At 40.0% G+C, this 25,845-nt stretch overlaps 2 protein-coding genes and 1 non-coding gene across 7 annotated transcripts in view; 2 read left to right on the top strand and 1 right to left on the bottom strand.

The window, feature by feature from the left end:
- FAM161B (FAM161 centrosomal protein B) overlaps positions 1-25,845 on the bottom strand; it is a 224,201-nt gene that overhangs the window by 129,769 nt on the left and 68,587 nt on the right. The window lies entirely within an intron of this gene.
- On the top strand, positions 503-25,459 carry PTGR2 (prostaglandin reductase 2). 5 transcript variants are annotated; one of them, XM_066344224.1, is made up of 10 exons: positions 506-661; positions 5,833-5,925; positions 8,638-8,756; positions 11,520-11,711; positions 16,193-16,363; positions 18,190-18,399; positions 19,203-19,324; positions 20,098-20,185; positions 21,780-21,819; positions 23,220-25,459. In XM_066344224.1, exons 2-10 carry the CDS (start codon positions 5,889-5,891, stop codon positions 23,303-23,305), a joined length of 1,065 nt encoding a protein of 354 aa, XP_066200321.1. In that variant the 5' UTR covers positions 506-661; positions 5,833-5,888; the 3' UTR covers positions 23,306-25,459. The 5 variants fall into 5 exon arrangements, with proteins under 5 accessions (XP_066200324.1, XP_066200323.1, XP_066200321.1 ...); XM_066344227.1 differs by lacking the exon at positions 11,520-11,711 and having other exon boundaries at positions 503-661; XM_066344226.1 differs by lacking the exon at positions 16,193-16,363 and having other exon boundaries at positions 503-661.
- On the top strand, positions 17,781-17,905 carry LOC136377981 (U6atac minor spliceosomal RNA). Its single transcript, XR_010746574.1, has one exon. It is a non-coding gene; the product is annotated as a U6atac minor spliceosomal RNA (small nuclear RNA).

Here is a 25,845-nt window from a genome sequence, read left to right as displayed (position 1 = left end):
ATCTTTGAGGAATTTGGGTTTCTTTGTGAAAGAAAAGACAGCCGTGCTTTAACGATATTGGAAAGGGCCCTGGGCCAGCAATTTTGTAGAGACGGCTTTAATCATAGATAGCACTGCCTCCAATCAGCTGAAAGGTAAGGAGTCGAGTCACATCAGTTCTCCTGGTCTGTTTCCCCATTCATTAAATGAGGGGTAGGCTTGATGGCCCCTGTTTCATTGCAATTTTCCACTCCAAGGCTCAGGGAGAGGTCCATAAAACGAAAAAAAATTTATTTTAGGCTTCTCCTTGTTCAAGGTTGAACGATTTGCTCTTTCGGTGCAAGCAGTAGGGGCGGCCATAGAACACCAGTCCTGGTTAATTTGTTGATACAGTTGCTCAGACACGTGACTATCCTTCAAAGCTCCGCACCTTCCCCGCCTCTCACGGAAATAACGGGATCCAGGAATCTTGCCTAAACGTCAAATGCCCGCCCCTGGGAAGACTGACAAGGGGCCAGGGGCAGTAGTCGTGCGCCTGCGTACTGCGTCGGCGGGCCTAAATCGCGCAGCGAGCACCTCGCCGCCCAGCAAACCACGCGATATTTCTTCCGGGGCTCGGTGGCGGTGTGACAAACGAAGGTCGCTGAGGCTGGGGAACTCGCACTTGGGTCGGGCCATCCTGGTAAGGGGAGCTCTCTAGGAGCCAGTGTGACCTCCAGGCTTCCTCCTGGGGCTACTGGCCTTATACCTAGGACATTAGAATAGCGAATGCTGGAGAAGCAGAAGCAGGTTTTGGTGTTTTGTTTTTTTTTAGTTGTTGGGACTAAGCAACTTCTGGATTGGACGTATTCGTGTTTAAGGTGTCTCTGGGACGTTCATTTAACATTTTTTGAGCACCTTCCGTGTGACAGGCATAAGGGGGTGGACATAAATCCTTGAACGACGGAATCAAATCCCTGTCCTTTTGGCGTGTACAATCTGGGAAGTCAGCTTGAAATTCTGGGTGGTAGGAGCACATTCGGAGTCACTTTCATGAATGGTTGGTAGTGGGAGCCATAGAGGAAGGTGAGGTCTCTGAGAAAGGGAAGAGTCTCGCAGGAGTCCCCATGTATTAGGCTTGGGCAGAGGAAAGGGAAAACCAGGAGACTCAAAGGAGACTTTGAGGAGAGCGGCTGCCCAGAAAGAGTGGAGGAAATCCCAGAGAACTCCACGTTTTATGAGTCGTTTGTGGCAGAATAATTGAACGAGATCAGAATAGAGAAATGTTTTATCAAAAGGTGTTAGGACCTGACAAGTGGTGCCACAGTGGATAGAGCCTCCACCGGGGACGCTGAGGTCCCAGGTTCAAAACCCCGAGGTCACCAGCTGGAGCGCAGGCTCATCAGTTTTAGCTAGGGACATCAACACTATCCCATGGTCACCGGTTTGAGCCCAAAGGTCGCTGGCCTGAGCCCGCCCTCCATCAAGGCACGTATGAAAAGCAGTCAGTAAAAAACTAAAAAGTGACGCAAGTACGAGTAGATGCTACTCATCTCCCTTCCTCTCCACCCACTTCGGCAAAAAAAAAAAGGGGGGGGGAGGGGTTTAGGAAGCTCTTGGCATGTAAAGGGAATGTGTTGTGTTTGAGTATGGGTTCCAGTGGCGGTCATTACCACATGTGCGATCATGGGCAAGTTATTCAACCTCTGTGTGCCTCCCTTTCCTTTTCTGTAAAGTGTGACGCTGACAGCACGAGCCTTAGTGGGTGGAGAGGTTAAACACAATAATGACTATAAAGCTGTTAGCCCAGTTCCTGTCACTTAGGAACATTCAGGAAAGAGGTTGAGAGAACAAGATCCTACCTGATTGCAACCAGGACTTGTACTTGGCTCTTCCTAGTTCAGTGTCCTTTCTCTTATATACTAGGCTGCAGGGTAGGCACTCAACTAAGCTACTCTTTATGACCAGCACCAGAGTGAATTTTTCAGTTGATCATTGATCTGGTGTTATTTAAAAATATTTATATTACTTAGCACCAATTAGGGTTAATATCATACCAGGCAAATATGGCTTGCTCAGTGTCAATTAATAAAATCTACCCCCCCCACACACACTTGGGATAAATTTAACACCACCACCACCACCCTTCCTAGAACTTGGTGTGCCATATTTTTAATTTTAATTTTGTAATTAAATTGAGTTTTTTATATTCTAAATTTGTTATTCACGTGCTACTGAGGGATATTGTAGAATTATCCTTCACTAGTTAATTGTATCAATATTTGACACTTGAAAACTACCTAATTTAATACAGAGGGGGGAAACTTTAATGGTGTGCTTTTTTTTTATATTGATTTGAGAGAGAGAGAAAAACATTGATTTGTTGTTCTACCCATTTATGCATTCATTAGTTGATTATTGTATGTGTCCTGACCTGTGATAGAATCTGCAACCTTGGCATATCAGGACGATGTTCTAACCAACTGAGCTACCTGACCAGGGTTTTAACAGTGTACTTGTCATGCTAATAAGCGGTATTTGAACAAATCTACAGTGTGCATATTTTAAAGAAATAAAGCAGACTTTGAAAGTAATTAGAGGGAAAATATGAAAATTCATTTGGAAAGATTCCTTTGATTGAAAATTTAGCCATGCCTGACCTATGGTGGCAGTACCTGGAACGCTGAGGTCACCAGTTCAAAACAATTCTTCAACAATCATTGTCATGAAATAAAAGTGGAGGGGAGACTCAAAATGTAGTATGTGAACTTTGAAATTTAGGTCTTATGAATCAACTGTAAAAAGACATCTTTGAGACAGAGAATTTGAATATGCACTAGGTATTAGGTAATGTTAAGGGATTACCTGGACTATTAAATCTGTTAGGTTAATAGCATAGTGTTTATGTTTAAAATAATCTGTTAATAGAGATGCATAATTGAGGGATTTTTTTTTTTTTTGGTGAAATAGGATGAGGTCTGGGATTTATTTTAGGTTGAAGCTGGAAAATGCAATTTTTTAGCTAGGCAACATTGTGTTCATAGGAGAGAATGAATATTGAGGGAAACTAACCATTACTTTAACAACTAGTGAGGTTATAAATATATACATTACAAAAAATATGGAAACAAGCAAATGGGATGCATATCCATGTTTTTCATTCTGTTCTGCAGAATGTCACATCAGAGTTTAAGTCTTAATTGGGGCAGAATTCTCCTCCTTTAGTCGGGGTTACCTACAGGAGAGTATGGCTGTAGATGTAAGAACCCTGTGTGTGGAAGACTGTAGGGGCATAGTAGACAGAGTAAGGACAAGTGAGATCTGGGATGAGATTTGCATATCAATTTCAACTCCTCTGCTTTGCCTGCTCTGAGATCTTGGACATAAACGGCACCTCAATTTCCTCTATAAAATGGGGATAGTAACATACTTACCTATAATAACTTTGTTATAAGGAATAGGTAATGGAATCTTGGATCTGTGTAGGATGCTCGGGTACTATAGGATACAGAAGAATATGAAGAAATTCAAGGATCCTGCAAATTTAGAAACTAGAAGAGGAGTGGAGTCATGTATAAATGAAATTACCCAGTGATACAAGGCAAGGGATTATTAAGTATCAAATGTATTGGATCTACAGATGGGTGTCAAGTATATAAGTGTGCTGCTGTATAAAATCTTGACATTTAAAAATGATACTATGCCCTGACCAGGCAGTGGCGCAGTGGATAGAGCGTCGGACTTGGATGTGGAGGACCCAGGTTCGAGACCCCGAGGTTGCCAGCCTGAGCACAGGCTCATCTGGTTTGAGCAAGGCTCACCAGCTTGAGCCCAAGGTCGCTGGCTTGAGCAAGGGGTCACTCGGTCTGCTGTAGCCCCCCAGTCAAGGCACATATAAGAAATCAATCAATGGACACCTAAGGAACCGCAACAAAGAATTGATGTTTCTCATCTCTCTCCCTGTCTGTCTGTCCCTTTCTCTGACTCTCTCTGTCTCTGCCACACACACACAAAAAGATACTAGCAGCTAAGTATATTGCAATGTTGTAAAAAAGTAAATGATATAATTGTTTTTCTTCGGGTTCTCATTTTTTTTTTTTTTTTACAGGAGCAGAAAGAGAGTCAGAGAGAGGGATAGATAGGGACAGACAGACAGGAACAGAGAGAGATGAGAAGCATCAATCATCAGTTTTTTGTTGCGACACCTTAGTTGTTCATTGATTATTTTCTCATCTGTGCCTTGACTGCAGGCCTTCAGCAGACTGAGTAACCCCTTACTCAACCCAGCGACCTTGGGTCCAAGCTAGTGAGCTTTTTGCTCAAGCCAGATGAGCCCGCGCTCAAGTTGGTGACCTTGGGGTCTTGAACCTGGGTCCTCGGCATCCCAGTCCAATGCTCTATCCACTGCGCCACCGCCTGGTCAGGCTCAATGTTTTTAATAGTATAATAATATAATAAAGGCTATATAACAAAATATCTAGTGAGAGAATACAGAAATAAATATATTAATTTTAAAAAGGATAGTATTTTCTTAGTATCTTAAAAATCAAATAAAACACATAGGATGGAAATGTTTATGTAGTAGTTAAGAGATTGGTTCAGGAATATCAAACAGCTTCCGTTTGAATTTCAGCTCTTAGGAAGTGCTTAAACTCTTTCATGCTCAGTTTTCTCATCTTTAAATGGGGAAAATAATATTATTAGGTAAAATGAATATATACTAAATATTATTAAATATTAAATGACCATATATTTCATAGTACTCACAACAGTATAACATTGTAGCATTCACTAAGGGCTTGTTTTCCTATTTCCTGGTGGATAAAGCAAACAGCTAGTTACCCAAGGTCAGATAGTGCCAACACTGACTAGAACTTCATTTTGCTTCGTTGTTTCTTTTCTTTTCTTTCTTTTTTTAATTAAATGAGAGGCAGGGAGGCACAGAGACAGACTCCCACATGTGCCCTGACTAGAATCCACCCAGCAAGGCCCCTACCAAGAAATACTCTGCCCATCTGGGGCTGTTGCTCTGTTGCTCAGCAGCCAAGCTATTTTAATGCCTGAGGCGAGGCCACACAAATCCATCCTCAGTGCCCAGGGCCAACTTGCTCGAACCATGGCTGCAGGAGGAGAGGAGAGAGAAAAAGAGAGAAGAGGGAAGGGAGGGATAGAGAAGTAAATTGTTGCTTCTCCTGTGTGCCATGACCAGGAATCAAACCCAGGACTTCTACACCCTGGGCTCTACTGACACTCTACTGCTGAGCCAACTGGCCAGGGACTCATTTTATATACTTCTTTCATTGTAAACCCAGCTCAAATTGTAAACCCAGAATAAACTGGTCCTTTACTTATTTAGCCATTCTATGGTACAGAATTTCTTATAAGGTGAGAATTTAAAAATGCTTTTGATGCACTACTTTTATAATCAGCAAAACTATTAAGAACTTTCCATTTTGATAAATGATTAGAATTTTTGAAAATTGCTTACATCTCAATTAAGCAGTTGGTGTTTATATTGTGCTACTAGATTAGCTGGCCAGCTCTGGAGGAATATATCATGCTGTTTTCTTTTAATCAAGCCACAGTAGGAGGCTTAATCATGATAGTATGAAGATGAATGTGCTTTAATTATGAAGCCAAAACATTCTAGCCCACACAGTCTTCAACAAAATTGTTTGTATTAAGCAGAAATTCTAATTAGACTTAGTCTGTCTTCATATCTTTGCATTAGGAGACAAACTCTGACAAAAAAGACTATCTTTTTTTTGGGTCCTGACTATGATTTTTCTTCTTGTTCAGAAACACAGATGTGCTTCTTTTTGATTTTTAATATTTCCAAACTTTCTTGTGATTTAAATTTTTTTCTATCAATAGGAATTACTTTACACAGAAATCTTGTGAGATCCCTGTGCCCCTGTGCAAACAAGGTGATGACTGTGCAAAGAGTGGTATTAAATTCCCGACCTGGTACGTATCTGTGATGAATGAACAACTGTGGGCTTTGATAATTATTAATGCAAATGGAGGAACAAAAGTATCCATATGATGTCAGTGTAGTAAATTGAGGTAGAAAGATAGTAACACTAGCAGAGATATTAGAAGAAATTCTTTAAACAAGATAATATTTAGTTTTGCAAGTGATAACTTATCAAGGCCATTTGTTGAAAAAATAAGGTATTTTAGAATTATAATACTATTTAAAAGGTTATATTACAAGGCCCTGGCCGGTTGGCTCAGCAGTAGAGCGTCAGCCTGGCGTGCGGGGGACCCGGGTTCGATTCCCAGCCAGGGCACATAGGAGAAGCGCCCATTTGCTTCTCCACACCCCCCCCTCCTTCCTCTCTGTCTCTCTCTTCCCCTCCCGCAGCCAAGGCTCCATTGGAGCAAAGATGGCCTGGGCGCTGGGGATGGCTCCTTGGCCTCTGCCCCAGGCCCTAGAGTGGCTCTGGTCGTGGCAGAGCGATGCCCCGGAGGGGCAGAGCATTGCCCCCTGGTGGGCATAGCGTCGCCCCTGGTGGGCATGCCGGGTGGATCCCGGTCAGGCACATGCGGGAGTCTGTCTGACTGTCTCTCCCCGTTTCCAGCTTCAGGAAAAAAAAAATAAAAAAATAAATAAAAGGTTATATTACAAATATGTGGCTTTTTTATAGTATGTATCATTGATTCTTTTATTTTATTTATTTTATTTTATTTATTTTTTCCAAGTGAGAGGAAGGGAGATAGAGAGACAGACCCCTACAGGTGCCTGGACAGGATCCATCCTGCAAGCCCTGGCTGGGGCCGATGCTCTGCCCATCTGGAGCCATGTTTGCAACTAAGCTATTTTTAGCACCTGAGGCAGAGGCTTCATGGAGCCATCCTCAGTGCGGAGGGCTGATGTGCTCCAATAGAGCCATTGCTGTGGGAGGGAAAGAGAGAGAGGGAGAGAGAGAGAAGGAGAGTAAAGAGGGGAGGGATGTAGAAGCAGATGGTTGCTTCTCCTGTGTTCTCTGACCAGGAATTGAACTCAGGATGTTTGCATGCCAGGCCCACGCTCTACCACTGAGCCAACCAGCCAGGGCCATGTCATTGATTCCTTTTTTTTTTTTTTTTTCTGAAGTTGGAAATGGGGAGGCAGTCAGACAGACTCCCGCATGCACCCGACCGGGATCCACCCAGCATGCCCACCAGGGGGCGATGCTCTGCCCATCTGGGGCCTTGCTCTATTGCAACTAGGGTCATTCTAGCGCCTGAGGCAGAGGCCATGGAGCCATCCTCAGCTCCCAGGCCAACTTTGCTCCAATGGAGCCTTGGCTGTGGGAGGGGAAGAGAGAGACAGAGAGGAAGGAGAGGGGGAGGGGTGGAGAAGCAGATGGGTGCTTCTCCTGTGTGCCCTGACTGGGAATCGAACCCGGGGCTCCTGCACGCCAGGCCGATGCTTTGCCACTGAGCCAACCGGCCAGGGCCCATGTCATTGATTCTTAAAATTTACTTTTCTGTTTTATGTGAAGAGCACTGACCTATATCTGTGCTGACCTCTAACCTGAGTTATAGAAACCGGTATGGAAGTAACCTGAGAGGTTTGGGCACATGCTGCCTGTCTAGCATGTGGCTGGAAGTCACTTAACCTTTTTTTACCTCAGTTTTAGTAAAGTGAGCAGTTAGATTAAAATCTTTGCATTCTATTCCCACTTTAGAAGTGGGATGATTCAACAAATAGGAAATTTGCTTATGTTCAACAGAACTGAATAAAAGAACCCTTTTTTTTTTTTTTTTTTTTTGTATTTTTCTGAAGCTAGAAACGGGGAGAGACAGTCAGACAGACTCCCGCATGTGCCCGACCGGGATCCACCTGGCATGCCCACCAGGGGGCGACGCTCTGCCCACCAGGGGGTGATTCTCTGCCCCTCCGAGGTGTCGCTCCGTTGAGACCAGAGCCACTTTAGCGCCTGGGGCAGAGGCCAAGGAGCCATCCCCAGCGCCCGGGCCATCTTTGCTCCAATGGAGCCTTGGTTGCGGGAGGGGAAGAGAGAGACAGAGAGGAAGGAGAGGGGGAGGGGTGGAGAAGCAGATGGGCGCTTCTCCTGTGTGCCCTGGCCGGGAATCGAACCCAGGACTTCTGCACGCCAGGCCGACGCTCTGTCACTAAGCCAACTGGCCAGGGCCAAAAGAACACTTTTAATGATGACATTTTCTGCCTACAGATTTTTTTTTTTCGTATTTCAAATTTTCTAATTTTTAAGATTTTACTTTCTTAAAAAAATTGTAGTCATTTAAGTGTCTGTTTTCTTCTTAAAATGAGAAAGGAAAGTTTGCTTCACTGTTTTCTTTGATTAATGTTTTTCTGCGACCTTGTAAATTTTAATATTCATATTATTAAAAAAAAAGTTGGCTGTGATTTTTCACTTTTTGAAATCCTCCTAAATTTTAAAACAGATAAGGTGACTTACCCATAGTCATCTTATAAAAGAAAATTTTGAAGTTGACGAGCAATATTCTGAAGGATCTTCTTGGAGAAAATGAAGAGCAATTAAAACTATTTTAAGAATTATGTCATTACAGAAAGATTACAAAATAATATAGATGTATTCATGCCTAAGTTATGAGAGTGGTTTGAATCCTAGAGTGACCTTTTAAAGAATAATAAATAATTACATAGGAAAATGAGTTTTGATTTTATATTTTTACCTAATATCTTAGGAAAAAATGGTAATCCAGTGGCAGAAAATTTTCGAATGGAAGAAATAAGTTCACCAGGTAATACCAATGAAGGACAAGTACTAGTCAGAACTCTTTATCTTTCTGTGGACCCTTACATGGTAAGAATTGGGATTTTGTGACTTGGTGAAAATTAATTTTATTTTATATTTTTTATGTTGCATCTGAATTTTATTGTGCAGTCCTCATGATTAATAAATATTTGAGCGGTTATACTTTGATACCTGTGAATTACAGATTGCCTTTCTTTATATTCACTACTGTTATTAAGGAATGTTATAGAAAGAAGGTTTTCATAATAGTAGTGCATGTGGTTGGTCAGTTTCTTCTAAATCTCTAGATCAGTTCCCTGAATAAGCTTGAAGATAGTAAATTAGAATTGGAAATTCTCTCAGATTGATCTAGTTTATGAGGTCTTATTTATCAGAGTATCTTCAGGAACTCATATGGTATTTATTAAGTATTAGTTGGAAGGAAGGGAGAAAGGAAGGAGAGGAAGGAGAGGAAGGGGAGGGAGGGAGGGAGGGAGGAAGGAAGGAAGGAAGGAAGGAAGGAGAGGAAGGGGAGGAAGGGGAGGGAGGGAGGAAGGAAGGAAGGAAGGAAGGAAGGAAGGAAGGAGAGGAAGGGGAGGAAGGGGAGGGAGGAAGGAAGGAAGGAAGGAAGGAAGGAAGGAAGGAAGGAAGGGAAGGAAGGAAGGAAGGAAGGAAGGAAGGAAGGAAGGAAGGAAGGAAGGAAGGGAAGGGAGGGAAGGGAGGGAAGGGAGGGAGGGAGGGAAGGGAGGGAGGGAGGGAGGAAGGAATCACTTCTTTCCCATGTGGCCCTACATGGTAGGGTGTGCCACTCCACTTGGGAATTGTAAGTAATCACTTGCCTTCACTAGACATTATTCTTTTAAAAAACAACAACAACAACAGCCTGACCAGGTGGTGGCGCAGTGGATAGAACGTTGGACTGGGGTGCTGAAGACCCAGGTTCGAGACCCCGAGGTCACCAGTTTGAGCGTGGGCTCATCTGGTTTGAGCAAAGCTCACCAACTTGGACCCAAGGTCACTGGCTTGAGTGAGGGGTTACTCGGTCTGCTGAAGGCCCACGGTCAAGGCACATATGAGAAAGCAATCAATGAACAACTAAGGTGTTTCAACGAAAAACTGATGATTGATGCTTCTCATCTCTCTCCATTCCTGTCTGTCTGTCTCTGTCTGTCCCTCTCTCTGACTCTCTCTCTGACTCTGTAAAAGAAAAAGAAAGAAAGACCCACCTGCAGCCAGTGGCTCAATTGATTCAAGCATGGCCCCGTGCTGAGGATAGCTCAGTTGGTCCAAGTATGTCAGCCTCAGGCACTAAAAATAGCTTGAGTGATTGGAGCATTGGCCCCAGATGGGGGTTGCTGGGTCGATTGGGGTACATATGGGAGTCTGCCTCACTATCTCCCCTCCTCTCACCTAAAAGCAGAAAAAAGAAGTAAACAACTTTAACAGAAAAAAAAGGAATCTAATAAAATTTAATCATTGAAATTTTATATCATTCCAAATTCACAACTAATTTTAATCACATGTATATACAGTATTTTATATGATTATATTTAATATATATACTATTTTATTTCATATTTAAATTACTATATAAGTATCTTCATATGAAAAACCAGTGGAAATATTATATTGGTGGTTATATAGCATTCTATTATGCTGACAACATATCCTTACCTTTAGAGGATTACTTGTTCTACTTTTTCTCTTATTCTTGTTTGAGTCAGGTCCTTGGTTTGGCCAGTATTCAGTGGCTTCTGCTCTTGCTTTCCAAGAATACATGGGAGGAGCACACAAGCAGGAGAGTCGCATATTTCCATAGAAGCTTCTGTTTCAGTTTCCTATTTGGTCTTGTCTCCTGGTGAACTAAACTAGACTACCTTTAATCAAGCAGTCTTCCATCTTTTCCATCTCCTGGACCACACTGTAGGCCTCCCCATCTTGGTTTCATGAGAGAGGCAAGAGTGAGCCACAGAGAGGAATAGAGCCTTGATTACTTCCTAGGAAGTCTTTAGCACTAAGTCCCATGGGGGAGGTGTGGTGCCATTGTGGCATTGTGTTTGTAGAATAAAGAGAACATCCACTTGAGGTTAGGGGTGTGATGTAGTGCTTGGTCTGAAGTTTCCCTAGCATTGTGCTATTGTGGAAAACTGAGCAGCTAGGGAGAGCTTAAAAGTGCTTTGGGAATAGGTATTGGAAATGAGGAAGAGGAGTTCAGAAGGGATGGTGATAAACAACTGCATAAAAATAGTTTCATTTCTTTTTGTGCTATTTCCATTGGGGAAGTGGAATTGTGAGGCCAAAAGAAATGAACACCATTATGATCTATATGTTACTAATTTGTTTTCTACAAAAAGTAAACAGTTTTATAATATTATCAGCAACATGTAAGTGTACCTAATTTGCCACAATTCATTGAAACCATTGTCACAGTAGTTTGTATTATTTTGGGTAGCATAATGTACGTAATATTACCTAAATTTCTTTACGTGATTGTTTAAAAATTTCACAACTTTATTGAAATATAATTCACACATTTAAATGTACAATTCATGGTTTTTAGTCTATTTACAAAGTTCTAGAACTATTACCATAGTCTAATTTTAGAACATACTTTAATTCCTTTTTAATTGCACTTTTTTACTTGTTAGACAGGGGATACAATCTTTTCAGAATAAAAACAAACTGAAAGGAAGATAGAAGTTAAGATAAATTATAACTAATTCTTTCCTTAACATTACTTATTATATACTTTTCTTTTAGTTGCTGAGTAAATTAGTAAACTGGTTCAATATTATTAGACAGAATCACCCTGATCAATGTTTTCCTTTTTAGCGTTGTAGAATGAATGAAGACACTGGGACTGATTATATAACACCTTGGCAGCTGTCTCAGGTGGTTGATGGTGGAGGTGTTGGGATTATAGAAGAAAGCAAGCACACAAATTTCACTAAAGGCGATTTTGTGACTTCTTTCTACTGGCCCTGGCAAACCAAGGTTGTTTTGGATGGAAATAGACTAGAAAAGGTGATGTATAATATTTAAAAAGTAGCTATTTTCATCCCCTGTAATTTTTATTTTTATTGATTGCTTTTTTTTAGAGAGACAGAGGAAGGAGGTGAAAGAAGGAGAAAGATCAGTCATTTGTTTTTCACTTAGTTGTATATTTATTGGTTGCTTCCCGTATGTGCCCTGACTGAGGATCGAACCCACAACCTTGTCATTTCAGGATGCTACTTCAGCTAACTGAGCTAACCGACCAGGACCTCTGTCTTGTAATTCTTATTTTGTGCTTTTGGCTTCAGTTCTGTTTGTTATCAGGGAAAAAATAAGATAAAAGCATACATTTTCTTTTAGGTAACTACAAAAACGTGGAAAGCCTTTGTTCCATTTCTACTATGGCTATAACTATATATGAGAGTCCCTAGATTACCAGTGAATGGTGGGTGTTGTTTTCCATATTTTATTTATTTCTCAAATTTTACCTATATAAACTAAAACCTGAGTTATAAACATCAAAACTATTTTTGGGTTTTTTTTTTTAATTGCTTTTAGAGAGAGAGGAAGAGAGAAAGAATCACTGATTTGCTGTTCCACTTACTTATGCATACATTGGTTGGTTCTAGTTGTGCCTTAACCGGGGGATCACACGTGCAACCTTGACATATCAGGGTGATATGAGTTACTTGGTCAGGGCCAGCATCAAAAAATATTTTAGGCCTGACCAGGCGGTGGCGCAGTGGATAAAGCTGCGAACTGGGATACAGAGGACCCAGGTTCGAGACCCGAGGTCACCTGCCAGCTTGAGCACGAGCTCATCTGGTTTGAGCAAAGCTCACCAGCTTGAACCCAGGGTCGCTGGCTCGAGCAAGGGGTCACTCGGTCTGCTGAAGGCCCATGGTCAAGGCACATATGAGAAATCAATCAATGAACAACTAAGGAGCCACAATGAAGAATTGATGTTTCTCATCTCTCTCCCTTCCTGTATGTCTGTCCCTATCTTTCCCTCTCTCTGTCTCTGCCACACACACACACAAAAAATATATATATATATATATTTTAGGACCTGGCCAGTTGGCTCAGCAGTAGAGCATTGGCCCAGCGTGTGGAAGTCCTGGGTTCAATTCCTGGTCAGGGCACACAGGAGAAGCGCCCATCTGCTTTTCCACCCTCCCCCCTCTCCTTTCTCTTTCTCTTTCTTCCCCTCCTGCAGCCAGGGCTCCATTGGAGGAAAGTTGGCCCAGGTGCTGAGGATGGCTCTGTGGCCTCTGCCTCAGGCACTAGAGTGGCTCTGGCCACAAAGGAGCAGTGCCCCAGATGGACAGATCACCCCCTGGTGGGCATGCTGGGTGGATCCAGGTCGGGTGCATGTGGGAGTCTGTCTGACTGCCTCCCTGCTTCTAATTTTGGAAAAATACACACACACACACACACACACACACACACACACACACACGAATATTTTATACTAATTTTGGAAAAATACACACACACACACACACACACACACACACGAATATTTTATACTAAGAACCAGAGACCCTTTATAGTTGTATGCTTTAAAGTTTCCTGAGAAATCAACACAAGGAATTCCTTCAGTTTGTGCTTGTGATTCCATCTTGTATCAGAAATCCTGAGTTTTGTTTCTGTTGGGTTGAATCATGTGAAATTACCGATACATATTTATCTGTTTTGACCTACAAAAACTGGTAGCTTTATGTACAGGGTGGAGCAAAAATAGGTTTACGGTTGTGAGTATGGAAAATAATACAACAATTAACAAATAATTATACAAGAATAAACTGTGTTTCACATACTCACAACCGTAAACTTATTTTGCCCCACCCTGTAATTCAACCTAATATATGTCATCAAGTAAGTAACTGTATGTCTCTGAACTTCTATTTCCTCATGTGCTAAATGAACACAATAGCTATCTTACAAGTGAATGTGAATATTAAATGCTATGACAAATGTGACTAAGGTTTTTTAAAAAGATTTATAAAATTTTAGTACTTTTTAATTATTACACATTCTTATAATCAGTTAGAAGTGGCTGTTAATATACAATTGACATGATACATGCAATCATTTCTCAACTTAATGGTACTAGTAAAATATATTTAACTAGAAATTTCTTAGGAGGAAGTGAAAAAGAAATATTCAGCAGTTTCTAGTTTTACCTATCATTGTGCGATTGTGAAATTGAGCAGCTGGTGAGAGCTTAAAAGTGCTTTGGGAATAAGTATGAGAAGTGAGGAAGGTGGGTTCAGAAGGGATCGAGAGATGATATTTGCTGAACACAGACTTAAGTCACAGTTTTTATACTGGCTTTAATAATAAATAACTATCACGTACAGGAAATATTTCTGCATACTGTAGAGCTTTCTGTGTATTGTAGATTTAATATCTCCATTACGTTTATCTAGAACCATTTAGATTCATCTGATAACCATTTAAAATTGCTTAATACGCCCTGTTGGATCAGGGGATAGAGCGTTGACCCTGTGTACAGAAGTCGCATGTTGTATTCCTGGTCAGGGCACACATGAGAAGTGACCGTCTGCTTCTCTTCCCCTCCTCCTCCCCTTCTCTCTCTCTTCCCTGCTTGCTTGTAACCAGTGACTTGGTTGGTTCAAGCATCGGCCTCAGGCATTGAGGACAGCTCGGTAGATTTGAGCATCAGCCCTAGATGGGGGTTGCCAGGTGGATCCTAATCGGGGCGCATGCGGGAGTCTGTCTCTCTATCTCCCCCCCCTCACTTAAAAACAAAACAAAAAACCTGCTTAATACAGACTGCTATTTTATTTTTTTTTTGTGGCAGTTTAACTACATATCAAACTGAGGTAGTTAATCTTCACTACTGAAAATTTTCAATTCCTTAAAAAGTTTTTATAAAACCTTTATAGTACAAAGCCTTTGTATATCATTTCATTTTTCAGATCTCCCCAATTTTTCAGATAAAAAAAAGACACAGAAAATATCAGAGAAGCACAATTAATTATTCATAGGGCCTGATAAACATATAAAATACTAAAAAGTTAAGAGAAACTTCAACTTATTCTGTAATTAAACTAGAGTAAATTGTATTACACCTTCCTTACATTTTTAGGATACATTTTAAGCATCAATAATGAGAACTGTTAAAGTTTGAGCTAATTTTTGGGTAAACAAATGTTTACTTTAGAACTGCTCAGAGATTTTAAAACCTTCCGACTTTGCTTAGTGTTTTCCTGTTAAGTCATTCCTCTCTATTTATTTCCTCACAGTTCTGGAGGCTAGAAGTCTGAGATCACGGTGCTGGAAAATTTGGTTTCTGGTGAAGCCTCTCTTTCTGGTTCACAGATGGCTGCCATCTTGCTGTGTCCTCACATGGCATTTAGCCTTTCCTAAATCTTTTACATGGACAGAGAAAGAAATCTCTGGTGTCTCTTCTTCTTTTTATAAAAACACAGCCCTATAGGATTAGGGCCCCACCTTTGTGATGTCATTTAACCTTAATTACATCCTTAAAGTTCCTACTCTACATAATATAGTTACATTAAGGGTTAGGTCTTTTCAACATGTGAACATTAAGAGTGTCAATGTAAGAAACATCCAAACCTGTAGAGAATCTTTTTTTTTTATTTTTTTATTTTTTCTGAAGCTGGAAATGGGGAGAGACAGTCAGACAGACTCCCGCATGCGCCCGACTGGGATCCACCCGGCACGCCCACCAGGGGCTATGCTCTGCCCCTCCGGGGCTTCGCTCTGTTGCCACCAGAGCCACTCTAGCGCCTGGGGCAGAGGCCAAGGAGCCATCCCCAGCGCCAGGGCCATCTTTGCTCCAATGGAGCCTCGGCTGCGGCTGCGGGAGGGGAAGAGAGAGACAGAGAGGAAGGAGAGGGGGAGGGGTGGAGAAGCAGATGGGCGATTCTCCTGTGTGCCCTGGCCGGGAATCGAACCCGGGACCCCTGCACGCCAGGCCGATGCTCTACCACTGAGCTAACTGGCCAGGGCTGTAGAGAATCTTTATAAGAATTTATTAGAGCCAAAATGATGACAGTTGCTAGGAAGCAAGGTCTCAGATGTTCCAGAGAATAGCAGTTTTACATTTTCTTTTATACATTTTGAAATTAAGAAGAGAACATAAGGAAGATAACATGAAGGAGGGAGACAGCAAGGCAGCAGTTGGATTACAGGATATAAATAAGATTATTGTTCTCTTAAGGTTGGTTAGGCTTTTCTCAAAGGTATGTTAACCTGATGGATGAGAACAATAGACAAGGCTTGCTTAAGGCAAAGATAAACCTATTACTAAAGAAGTTATATGCTTGGTGCATGACTACCCACCATGACCTGCCTAGTTAGGAATTTATGATCAGATCACCCTGTGAGGTTACTTTCCACAGAACCCCTTTCTTTCTCCACAGGAAGATACAATTCAGTCTATAACAGGTTGTCTCTGCTGTATTGACTTAAAACAGGAATTTCTAGTATTATTTTTTAAAGGTGTATATTCATTTTAGGTCAACCCACAACTCGTGGATGGACACCTTTCATACTTTCTTGGAGCTATTGGCATGCCTGGTTTGACTTCCTTGATTGGAATACAGGAAAAAGGTCATATAATTGCTGGATCTAATCAAACAATGGTTGTTAGTGGGGCTGCTGGTGCTTGTGGATCCTTGGCTGGGCAGGTAATAATTTCTGAGAATTATTTGATATTCTAAAAAAGTAGTCATAATTGAATCTTGAGATACATGTATATAATTTAAAATATAAAATTAAACAAATTTATAACATGATTACACATTTCTGGTAGAAATGATGTTATTACTTGCTTAGACTTTCTTTATAACAGTATGAAAAATCTTGTAGATTTTTGTATCTTGTTCTCTGTTATCCAAAAATAGACATGGGAAATGCCAAAACAATATGAGAAAAAAAATCAGAGTAACTTTATAGAATTTATGAATTAAAAAACAAACTCAAGCCCTGGCCGGTTGGCTCAGTAGTAGAGCGTCAGCCTGGCGTGCAGGAGTCCCGGGTTTGATTCCTGGCCAGGGCACACAGGAGAGGCGCCCATCTGCTTCTCCACCCCTCCTCCTCTCCTCCTTCTCTGTCTCTCTCTTCCCCTCCCACAGCCAAGGCTCCATTGGAGCAAAGTTGGCCCAGGCGCTGAGGATGGCTCTATGGCCTCTGCCTCAGGTGCTAGAATGGCTCTGGTTGCAACAGAGCAACGCCCCAGATGGGCAGCGCATCGCCCCCTGGTGGGCATGCCAAGTGGATCCCGGTAGGGTACATGCTGGAGTCTGTCTAGCTGCCTCCCCGTTTCCAACTTCAGAAAAATACAAAAAAAAACCCACCCAAAAACCAAACAAACAAACAAAAAAACCAAACTCATATTGTTAAAAAAAAATCTTCAAATAAGAAAGCACTTGCCTGACCAGGAGGTGGCATAGTGGATAGAGCGTTGGACTGGGATGCGGAGGAACCAGGTTTGAGACCCCGAGGTTGCCAGCTTGAGCACGGGCTCATCTGGTTTGAGCAGAGGGTTACTCGGTCTGCTGAAGGCCCGTGGTCAAGGCACATATGAGAAAGCAATCAATGAACAACTAAGGTGTCGCAACGAAAAACTAATGATTGATGCTTCTCATCTCTCTCTGTTCCTGTCTGTCTGTCCCTATCTATCCCTCTCTCTGATTCTCTCTCTGTCTCTGTAAAAAAAAAAAAAAAAGCACTTAGCTGTTCTAGAAATAACAGTAAATAAGATAGAATTTTATAAAATGCATCTTTTTTTTATAAATACTAGCCTTTATAGTATGAAACCACTGAAATGAAACATTTTATCTTAGTAGTGATTTTAGTTACAGGTATAAAAAATAGTTTTAAAATGTTTTAATTTAATTTGTTGGAGTGACATTAATAACATTGTATAAATTTCAGGTGTACAACTTTATAATATGACATCTGTAAACTCTACTGTGTGTTCACCACGTGGTCTAGTCTCCTTCTATCACCATATAGTTGACCCTTTTTACCCGCTTTGTCCTTGCCTTACCTCTCTTCCCTTCTAGTAACCAGCACTCTGTTGTCTGAATCTATGAGTTTTTTGTGTTGTATGAAAGGAGAGAAGGTTAGCACTCCCCTTGACAAGGATGGAAGAGGCTCTCGGGCCTAACAACACGCATACGGTCAATCTATGAGTTTTTTGTTTGTTCATTTGTTGCTTTTTGTTTTATTTCCCACATATGAATAAAATCATTTGGTTCTCTTTTTTCTATCTGACTTATTCTGGTTAGCATAATACCCTCCAGACCCATCCACTCAAAAATATTGAATAAAAAGGACATTATATCTGTTCTCAGTTCTTTTGATTTCAAATTTCTCTTAGCTGAAATTCCTATAATCCAACCTAAATTGTGATGAACACTCTCATGTAGTTGTAATATCTTGTATGCTTTCACATTTTAAAATTTAAATGTAACGGTAGAAAGTTAATTTTCAAAACTTTCTCCCCTAGATTGGCCACTTGATGGGCTGTTCCAGAGTGGTGGGAGTTTGTGGAACACAGGAGAAGTGCCTCGTTTTGACCTCAGAACTGGGCTTTGATGCTGCAATTAATTATAAAAAAGGGAATGTAGCAGAACAGCTCCGTGAATTATGCCCCGCTGGTGTGGATGTTTACTTTGACAATGTTGGCGGTGATATAAGTAATACAGTGATAAGTCAGGTTGTTTGCTGATTTGTTTGTTATAAAATTGAATACCATATTTTATTTGATGTGATATATCTTTACCTGATATTCATATAGAGAAAAAGACTTTATAAGATTGTATGGTTTACTGTGAAAAATAATGTGATGATCAGTACTGTTAATTGATACAGAAGAGCTTGCTGATATATCTACTTCCATTTGCTTGCAGATTTGCACTATGAGCATCAGTTTCAGTTCTTTGCTAACAATATTATATTATTCACCTGCAGTTTATTTTGGAACAAAATTACAGTTGTATTGTTCAAATGGTGAAGTTCTGTCTCCTAACTTACCATCAACCAACCCATAGCCATGGCCCCTGACTTTGGGGTAGGGAATGGATTTTTATAGATTGCAGGTATTTAGATATTTTTATTGACAATGTTATAAAATATCATCAGCTATTAACACTGCATTGTCCTTTACTGTATGTAAAATTATGTGCAGTTGAGTTTAAATTATTTGAATACAGTTACAAAGAAATACTCTGCTGCTACTACTACTATAAGTAGCAGCAACGACCATGACGACAACTGATGTAATTATTTTACTGATTACCAAGTTCCTGTTTATCTTTATGTTCCTTTGGAGTGGACTTAACTTCCAGCCAGTTAAAACTCTTAAATACCTATAATGGGTAAATCTTTAAAAGGAAATCAATTAATTGCCACTAAAGGATTAACTACAGTGGTCAAGGAGGCTTTCTTTGAGAAAGCCATAAAATCATTTGTAGGAAATGCATATATCTTGGGTATAATCATCAATTTTTATCTGAACAGATGAATCAGAACAGCCACATCATCCTGTGTGGTCAAATTTCTCAGTACAACAAAGATGTGCCTTATCCTCCTCCACTCCCTCCTGCTGTAGAAGCAATCCAGAAAGAAAGAAACATCACAAGGTGTGTTCTACTACTTCCCCTTATTACCAGATTCAAGATGGTTAAAGATTATAGATGTATATGAAAGGTATTGCTCTTCATATATAATGTCTTTATTACATAAAACTTGAAAATATACATTTTAAGCTGGTTCCATATTTAGGTTTTGGTTAACTAGCTCCTTGGCAGAAAACTTTTATAAAATTGCACTTATTCTATCACTCTTTTGCACATTTTTTTTTTACAAGTGATAGAAACTCAATCACATTGGCTTAAATGCAAAGGAAATTTATTGGGTCATATGTCTGAGAAGTCCAGTATCAGTAGAGTACAGGCTGAGATTTGGCTGGATAAAGGGTTTGCACAGTGGTGTCATGACTCAGTTTTTTCCCACGTCTGGGCTGTGCGTTCTTCTAGGTTGGCTGTGCTCTTTTACCAGGTTAGCAATCCAAGCAAAAAGAGAACAGCTCTCCTTACAGTTTTATCAAGACCCAAAGCTGATACTTTATGGCTCACACTGGCCCGGCTTTGGTTACATAAGGGTGGGGAAAGAATGTTAGCCACAATGTAAAACCACAGTGCTATTACCAAACAGGGCTGTAGATGCTGGGCAGACAAAACAATGGAAGTCTATTATACTTACACCTGTTACTACACTTAAAACTATATCTAGTCACACTGTGATTAAGCACTACTGTTTGAAAGCTGAACATAAAATTCTAGAATTATTTTATTTTGAACTCTTTTATTCCCTCACTGATCTCTGATCATTATCCTTTTCTTTCCCATTACAGAGAAAGATTTATGGTTTTAAATTATAAGGACAAATTTGAATCTGGTATTCTACAGCTGAGTCAGTGGTTTAAAGAAGGAAAGCTTAAGGTAGAACCTGCTTCTATTCTTTATCAGTAGCATTTTCCTGCTATTTAATATGCGTTTGTATTATTTTATTATAGCAAACGTACTAGTTTTGTAATAAAAATTCCTACAAAAAAAAAGTGTATTGAATTTTATAAATTAACATTACCCTCCTAAGTAATATAACCTCCTGGTTGAGAAACCCTCTCTTATTATTCCATTTATCTAAAATTTTATTAACCTTTCACTTTTCCTTAGATTATATTGCAAGATCAATAAGTTTCAGGCCCTGGCCAGTTGGCTCAGCAGTAGAGCATTGGCCCGGCATGTGGAAATCCTGGGTTCGATTTCTGGCCAGAGCACACAGGAGAAGCACCTATCTGCTTCTCTACCCTTCCCCCTCTCCTTCCTGTCTATCTCTCTCTTCCCCTCCCATAGCCAGGGCTCCATTGGAGCAAAGTTGGCTCAGTTGCTGAGGATGGCTCCAGGGCCTCCGCCTCAGGTGCTGGAATGGCTCCAGCCGCAACAGAGCAATGCCTCAGATGAGCAAAGCATCACCCCCTAGTGGGCATGCCCAGTGGATCCCGGTTGGGCTCATGCAGGAGTCTGTCTGACTACCTCCCTGCTTCTACTTTTTTTTTTTTTTTTTTTTTTTCATTTTTCTGAAGCTGGAAACAGGGAGAGACAGTCAGACAGACTCCCGCATGCGCCCGACCGGGATCCACCCGGCACGCCCACCATGGGGCGACGCTCTGCCCACCAGGGGGCGATGCTCTGCCCATCCTGGGCGTCGCCATGTTGCGACCAGAGCCACTCTAGCGCCTGGGGCAGAGGCCACAGAGCCATCCCCAGCGCCCGGGCCATCTTTGCTCCAATGGAGCCTTGGCTGCGGGAGGGGAAGAGAGAGACAGAGAGGAAAGCGCGGCGGAGGGGTGGAGAAGCAAATGGGCGCTTCTCCTGTGTGCCCTGGCCGGGAATCGAACCCGGGTCCTCCGAACGCTAGGCCGACGCTCTACCGCTGAGCCAACCGGCCAGGGCCCCTCCCTGCTTCTAACTTTGGAAAAATATCCCCCCCAAAAAAGTTTCCCATCCCAAATTATAATATTAATTTAACAAGTATTTATGAAATGTGACTATATGTTAGAAGCTGTGCTCTCTCAAAAATCTTATAAGTACTTCCTAGTACCCCTACATCTCTACTACCATACTTCTTTCCTGCCCTCCCAGGATATTCTGATGTATCTCTTAGTTATTGATTGAAAATCAGGGGTTACTAATCTGAGGTCCAGAGACCCTGGCCTAGGATGTACTTAAAACCTGCAAATGATAGGCAAAGTTGTATATGTATGTGATTATGTACTTTGTTTTTAGAAAAGAGGGTATATAGCTTGTGCTGTTATCAATTGAAGATTAGACAATGGGAAAATAGGATTTTATTTTAAAAAATCAATTGATAGGAAATGATTTTGGGTTTCCTATGTGAAATAAAGAATATAAATTTTTAAACAGAAAGTGCTAAATAGTATTGCTGCCTTTTGAAAACATGGAAACTATTAAGTAGAAACATTGAAGTCTATAGAAGAATACAAAATACTAAAATAGCTATTTTGATTTACAGATTAAAGAAACTATGATAAATGGATTAGAAAACATGGGAGGTAAGATGAATGTAGATTAATTTATTAAATAGATGTGCTCAGCACAAATAATCCCTTTTTCCATTTCATGCTACTTCTAGTGTTTGGGTTTTTAAAAATCATTTAGTTCTTCTCTGTAGTTTTCCTTAAGTATCTCAATCAAACTCCATGAAAGTTCAACTTAATGGTATTTGAATATTATTTTTACATTTCAAATCATAAAGTGTTTGTTTTCATAAACAGCTTATGAAGAAAATAATCGTGAAAGTCATTGTCTCTAGGTAATTTTTTCTGATTGAATGGTTCTAAGATATCATAGGATTATATTAAGTACATTTTCAGTATTTAGGTTTTTGGAGTTTTTTTACCTAACATACACAGATTCCAACATTCTCTTTTGTTTGTTTTAAATGAAAAAGATTAATCAAGCTGATATTTTTTTTATTTCTCAGAAAAAAAATTAAATATATTGGATATCCAAGTTTACCAAACAGAAATAGAAATTTCACTTACTTTTCTGGCATAACAGATGTTTTTCACTTAGTAAAACATTATGATTAGAGTTCTGATATTTCAACAGTTATTTAAATATTTGTTTAAAATTTTTTAAAATTGATTTTAGAGAGAGAGAGAAAGGGAGAGAGAGAGAGAAACATCAGTTTGTTGTTCTACTTATTTATACACTCATTGGTTGATTCTTGTGTATGTCCTGACTGGGGATTGAACACACAATCTTAGCATGTCAGGAGAATGTGCTAACCAACTGAGCTACTCAGCCAGGGCTAAAATTTTTTTTTGAGAGAGAGAGAGAGAGAAACAGGAAGGCAGAGAGATGAGAAGCATCAACTTGTAGTTGCATCACTTTAGTTAGTCATTGATTGCTTCTCATATGTGTCTTGACTGCGGGTCTCCATCTGAGCCAGTGATCCCTTGCTCAAGCCAGTGACCTTGGGCTCAAGCCAGCAATTTTGGGCTCAAGCTTTTACTCAAACCAGATGAGCCCGCGCTCAAGCCAGCAACCTCGCAGTTTTGAACCTGGGTCCTCCCGTGTCCCCGTCCTATGCTCTATCCACTGCGCCACCGCCTGGTCAGGCAGTGTTTTGCTGATATTTTATCTTCATACTTTTTGCCTCTAGTCTTCAGACTCTGTAAACCATAGTCTTGATGTAGACACCAATTAAACATTTCTAGTTTGGGTAAAAACAATTTTTTTAAGATGCTAATTGGGTTAGTTTGTCATGTAACTAAACATGTGCCAGTGTTTACTTGAAGTTTCTTTTCATGACAGTTTCTTCTACACTTAATGGCAAAATTATTGAAGTAATTTTTCAAATTAATTATATGTGTCTGACCTATTGATAAACATGTATGAGAGTGACATTTGTGTTTTCAGATAACGTAGTTTTTTATTTTCTTTCCAGCTGCATTCCAGTCCATGATGACAGGAGGTAACATTGGAAAGCAAATAGTTTGCATTTCAGAAGAAACCTCTTTGCAATCTCTATAAATGCCTTCATCAAGGAAATAAAGATTTCTTTCCATTTTGCACAAACATTTTCAAGATACAGTAAAAATATCGTAGACTATGGATAGTTTTTTATTTTAATATAATCATAGGTGATTATTTTCTTAATTGAAAAACAATTCTTTCAAAAAGAAAAGATAAACAATTATTTCCAATATCTTCAATATTATATAGGCACTCTACATCGAACATATTATTTATAATCATAGTTTGAAGTCAACATAATCTATTTTTCTTTTTTGCTGAAACTATTACATATGATATTTTTATTAGATATTCTGAACCACTGGAAATTTGATACAACTATTAATGGATCATACAAAACAGGTTTTTTAAATTAATAACTTTATTGAAAATGGAAGGGTTGAGAGGCACTTAGTAAATATTTGTTGACCTGGAAATATTCCACATAATTCTTGAACTGAAACCTGGCATAAGAATAGAATTGGGATGGCTTTGCCACAATGTAGACCAGTGGTTCTCAACCTTTCTAATGCCATGACCCCGCAATACAGTTCCTCATGTTGCGGTAACCCCAAACCAAAAAATAATTTTGGTGGCTACTTCATAACTGTAATTTTGCTACAGTTATGATTCGGAATGTAAGTACCTGATATGCATTATGTATTTTCCGATGGCTTTAGGCTACCCTGCTGGGGTCGCGACCCACAGGTTGAGAACCACTGCTGTAGACAGAAAAAAGACGTAATGATGGGGTGTTTGTGCAGGGGATTGAGGGAATTCAGAGCATGTGGAACAGTGTTTGGAATTGGAGAGCAGAGGCTTTGGGTTGAGAGTAGTGATAAGATAAATAGAGGTTGGTTAGGTTGGTGGAGAGACTACATTTACTACATAAGATGATCTGTTTGTGTTTTGCCAAATAGTTTAGTCTAAAAACTCAAATATTTATTGATAAAAGCATGTTTATTTTAGATTGGCAGGCACATCCTGTCAAATAGTTGTCGGGATTTCGAGGGCAACTAGAGGGAAACGTCACTTAGAGTTTTAGGTGATTAAAAATATCAGAAAATGTCAGACCTAAATGGGCAAATTAACAAATGGTTGTAAACATGAATGTTCAAGAAAGACCTACTAATGTACCTCTAAATAAGAAAGTTTGTTTTATTAATTGTAATCAACCCTTTAAAACATTAAAATTGAAGGTAGTTTTTTAGTGTCCTGCTGGTTTATGGTCACCTGTTTACACACTGCATTACACTTTTGTTGTCAACATTTGTAGAAAGTAGATTCAAATTGTGTTTGTAATCAGTCATTTGATTTCAGTGTCCTTTTTTTCATTCTTGTTTTAAATACTTTTCCTGAACTATTTCATATCCAGAGAGGGCTTCATCTCTCTATGTTGATAACTCCCAAATCTGCATCTCTATTTTTGACCTCTTTCTTACTTGAGCTCGGGACCTTTACCTCCAAGTAAAGATCAACTAGGGTAAATTCGCTTTGTCTAAAGAGGAATTATCCTTTACTGAACCATAGTTCTTTTTAATTTCTTTAAACCACCATCGTTTATTGGTGCACTTGAATAAACTACTCCCACCCATTTATATGCCTGTCATCAACGCTTGTCTTTAATCTTGAAAATGCCTTTTTTAGAGAAGTTCTTTAATTCCCACTACCATTATCTTTGTTGGGTTCTTCATGTTTCAGCAAGCAGCAATATCAAAAAATTAGTAATTTTAAAAATTCAGTCAAACTCATAAAGCTCTAACAAGTGTTCGCATCTGCCTGGAACTCAAGACTCAAGTGTTCTAGTCCCCAGGGAGTCAGGACACCCGAGAGCTCTTCACATCCAAATATGTAAGGTGACCAATCGTCCTCCATTAGGGAGGATAGACCTTCTTTTGTAAGTGCCGCCCTTCCTCAAAAAGTGTCCTCGTACATGTCCTCCTTTTTGATATTGGAAGACTAATCTGTAAATGTCTGTATTCAACCCATGCAGAGTCGATCCATTGCGTGTGACCAACGTATTTGTATCTAAAGAGTACTTTTTTCTTACAATTATTAATAAAAATTAATAGGCATGTAAGCATAACTATAATATAAAATACCACAAATGTTTTTATTATGCATTTATATTATAGTGTATTGTTGCAATTAATAAAATGTTTCTTTTATTTACGATATTGTCTTCTTTAATTTATTTTTGTCCTTTTCATTGTAAAAAAGTTGATCACCTTAAAATCCGTGGAACTGACTCGAGGGAATTCATATTCCAGAAAAGTTTTACAAGAGTCCCAATTTTCACCTTGTTCGGTATACAACGCAGAACTAGAGTCTGTAAGTTCCCTTGTCGGGAGCAGTGAGGCTTCGAGATCCTCTTCACTGAGAAGTCTGATAAATGTTGAGTAGTGATCTTTTCTTTCCCGCTTGCCTCCATTGTACTTAGTACTCATCTCAGCTGACAGGAAAAACTACCCCATCCGTTGCTGCAGGGAAGCAGTGACGTCACGGCTACCATGAACTGACCCGGTTTTTCTGGCTTGTCAGAGCACGGAGCCCCGAAG

The sequence above is a fragment of the Saccopteryx leptura genome, chromosome 6 (assembly GCF_036850995.1).
Source record: "Saccopteryx leptura isolate mSacLep1 chromosome 6, mSacLep1_pri_phased_curated, whole genome shotgun sequence".
In the NCBI taxonomy this organism is placed as follows: domain Eukaryota; kingdom Metazoa; phylum Chordata; class Mammalia; order Chiroptera; family Emballonuridae; genus Saccopteryx; species Saccopteryx leptura.
The sequence above is the reverse complement of the archived record's forward strand: the minus strand, read 5'-3'. Positions and strand labels throughout refer to the sequence as shown.

Coding starts and splice junctions, on each gene's coding strand:
- PTGR2 (XM_066344224.1), top strand. CDS start 5,889: ATGACTGTGCAAAGAGTGGTATTAAATTCCCGACCTG. Junction 8,757..11,519: donor TTTCTGTGGACCCTTACATG/GTAAGAATTGGG, acceptor TTTCCTTTTTAG/CGTTGTAGAATGAATGAAGA. Junction 18,400..19,202: donor GTAATACAGTGATAAGTCAG/GTTGTTTGCTGA, acceptor TTATCTGAACAG/ATGAATCAGAACAGCCACAT.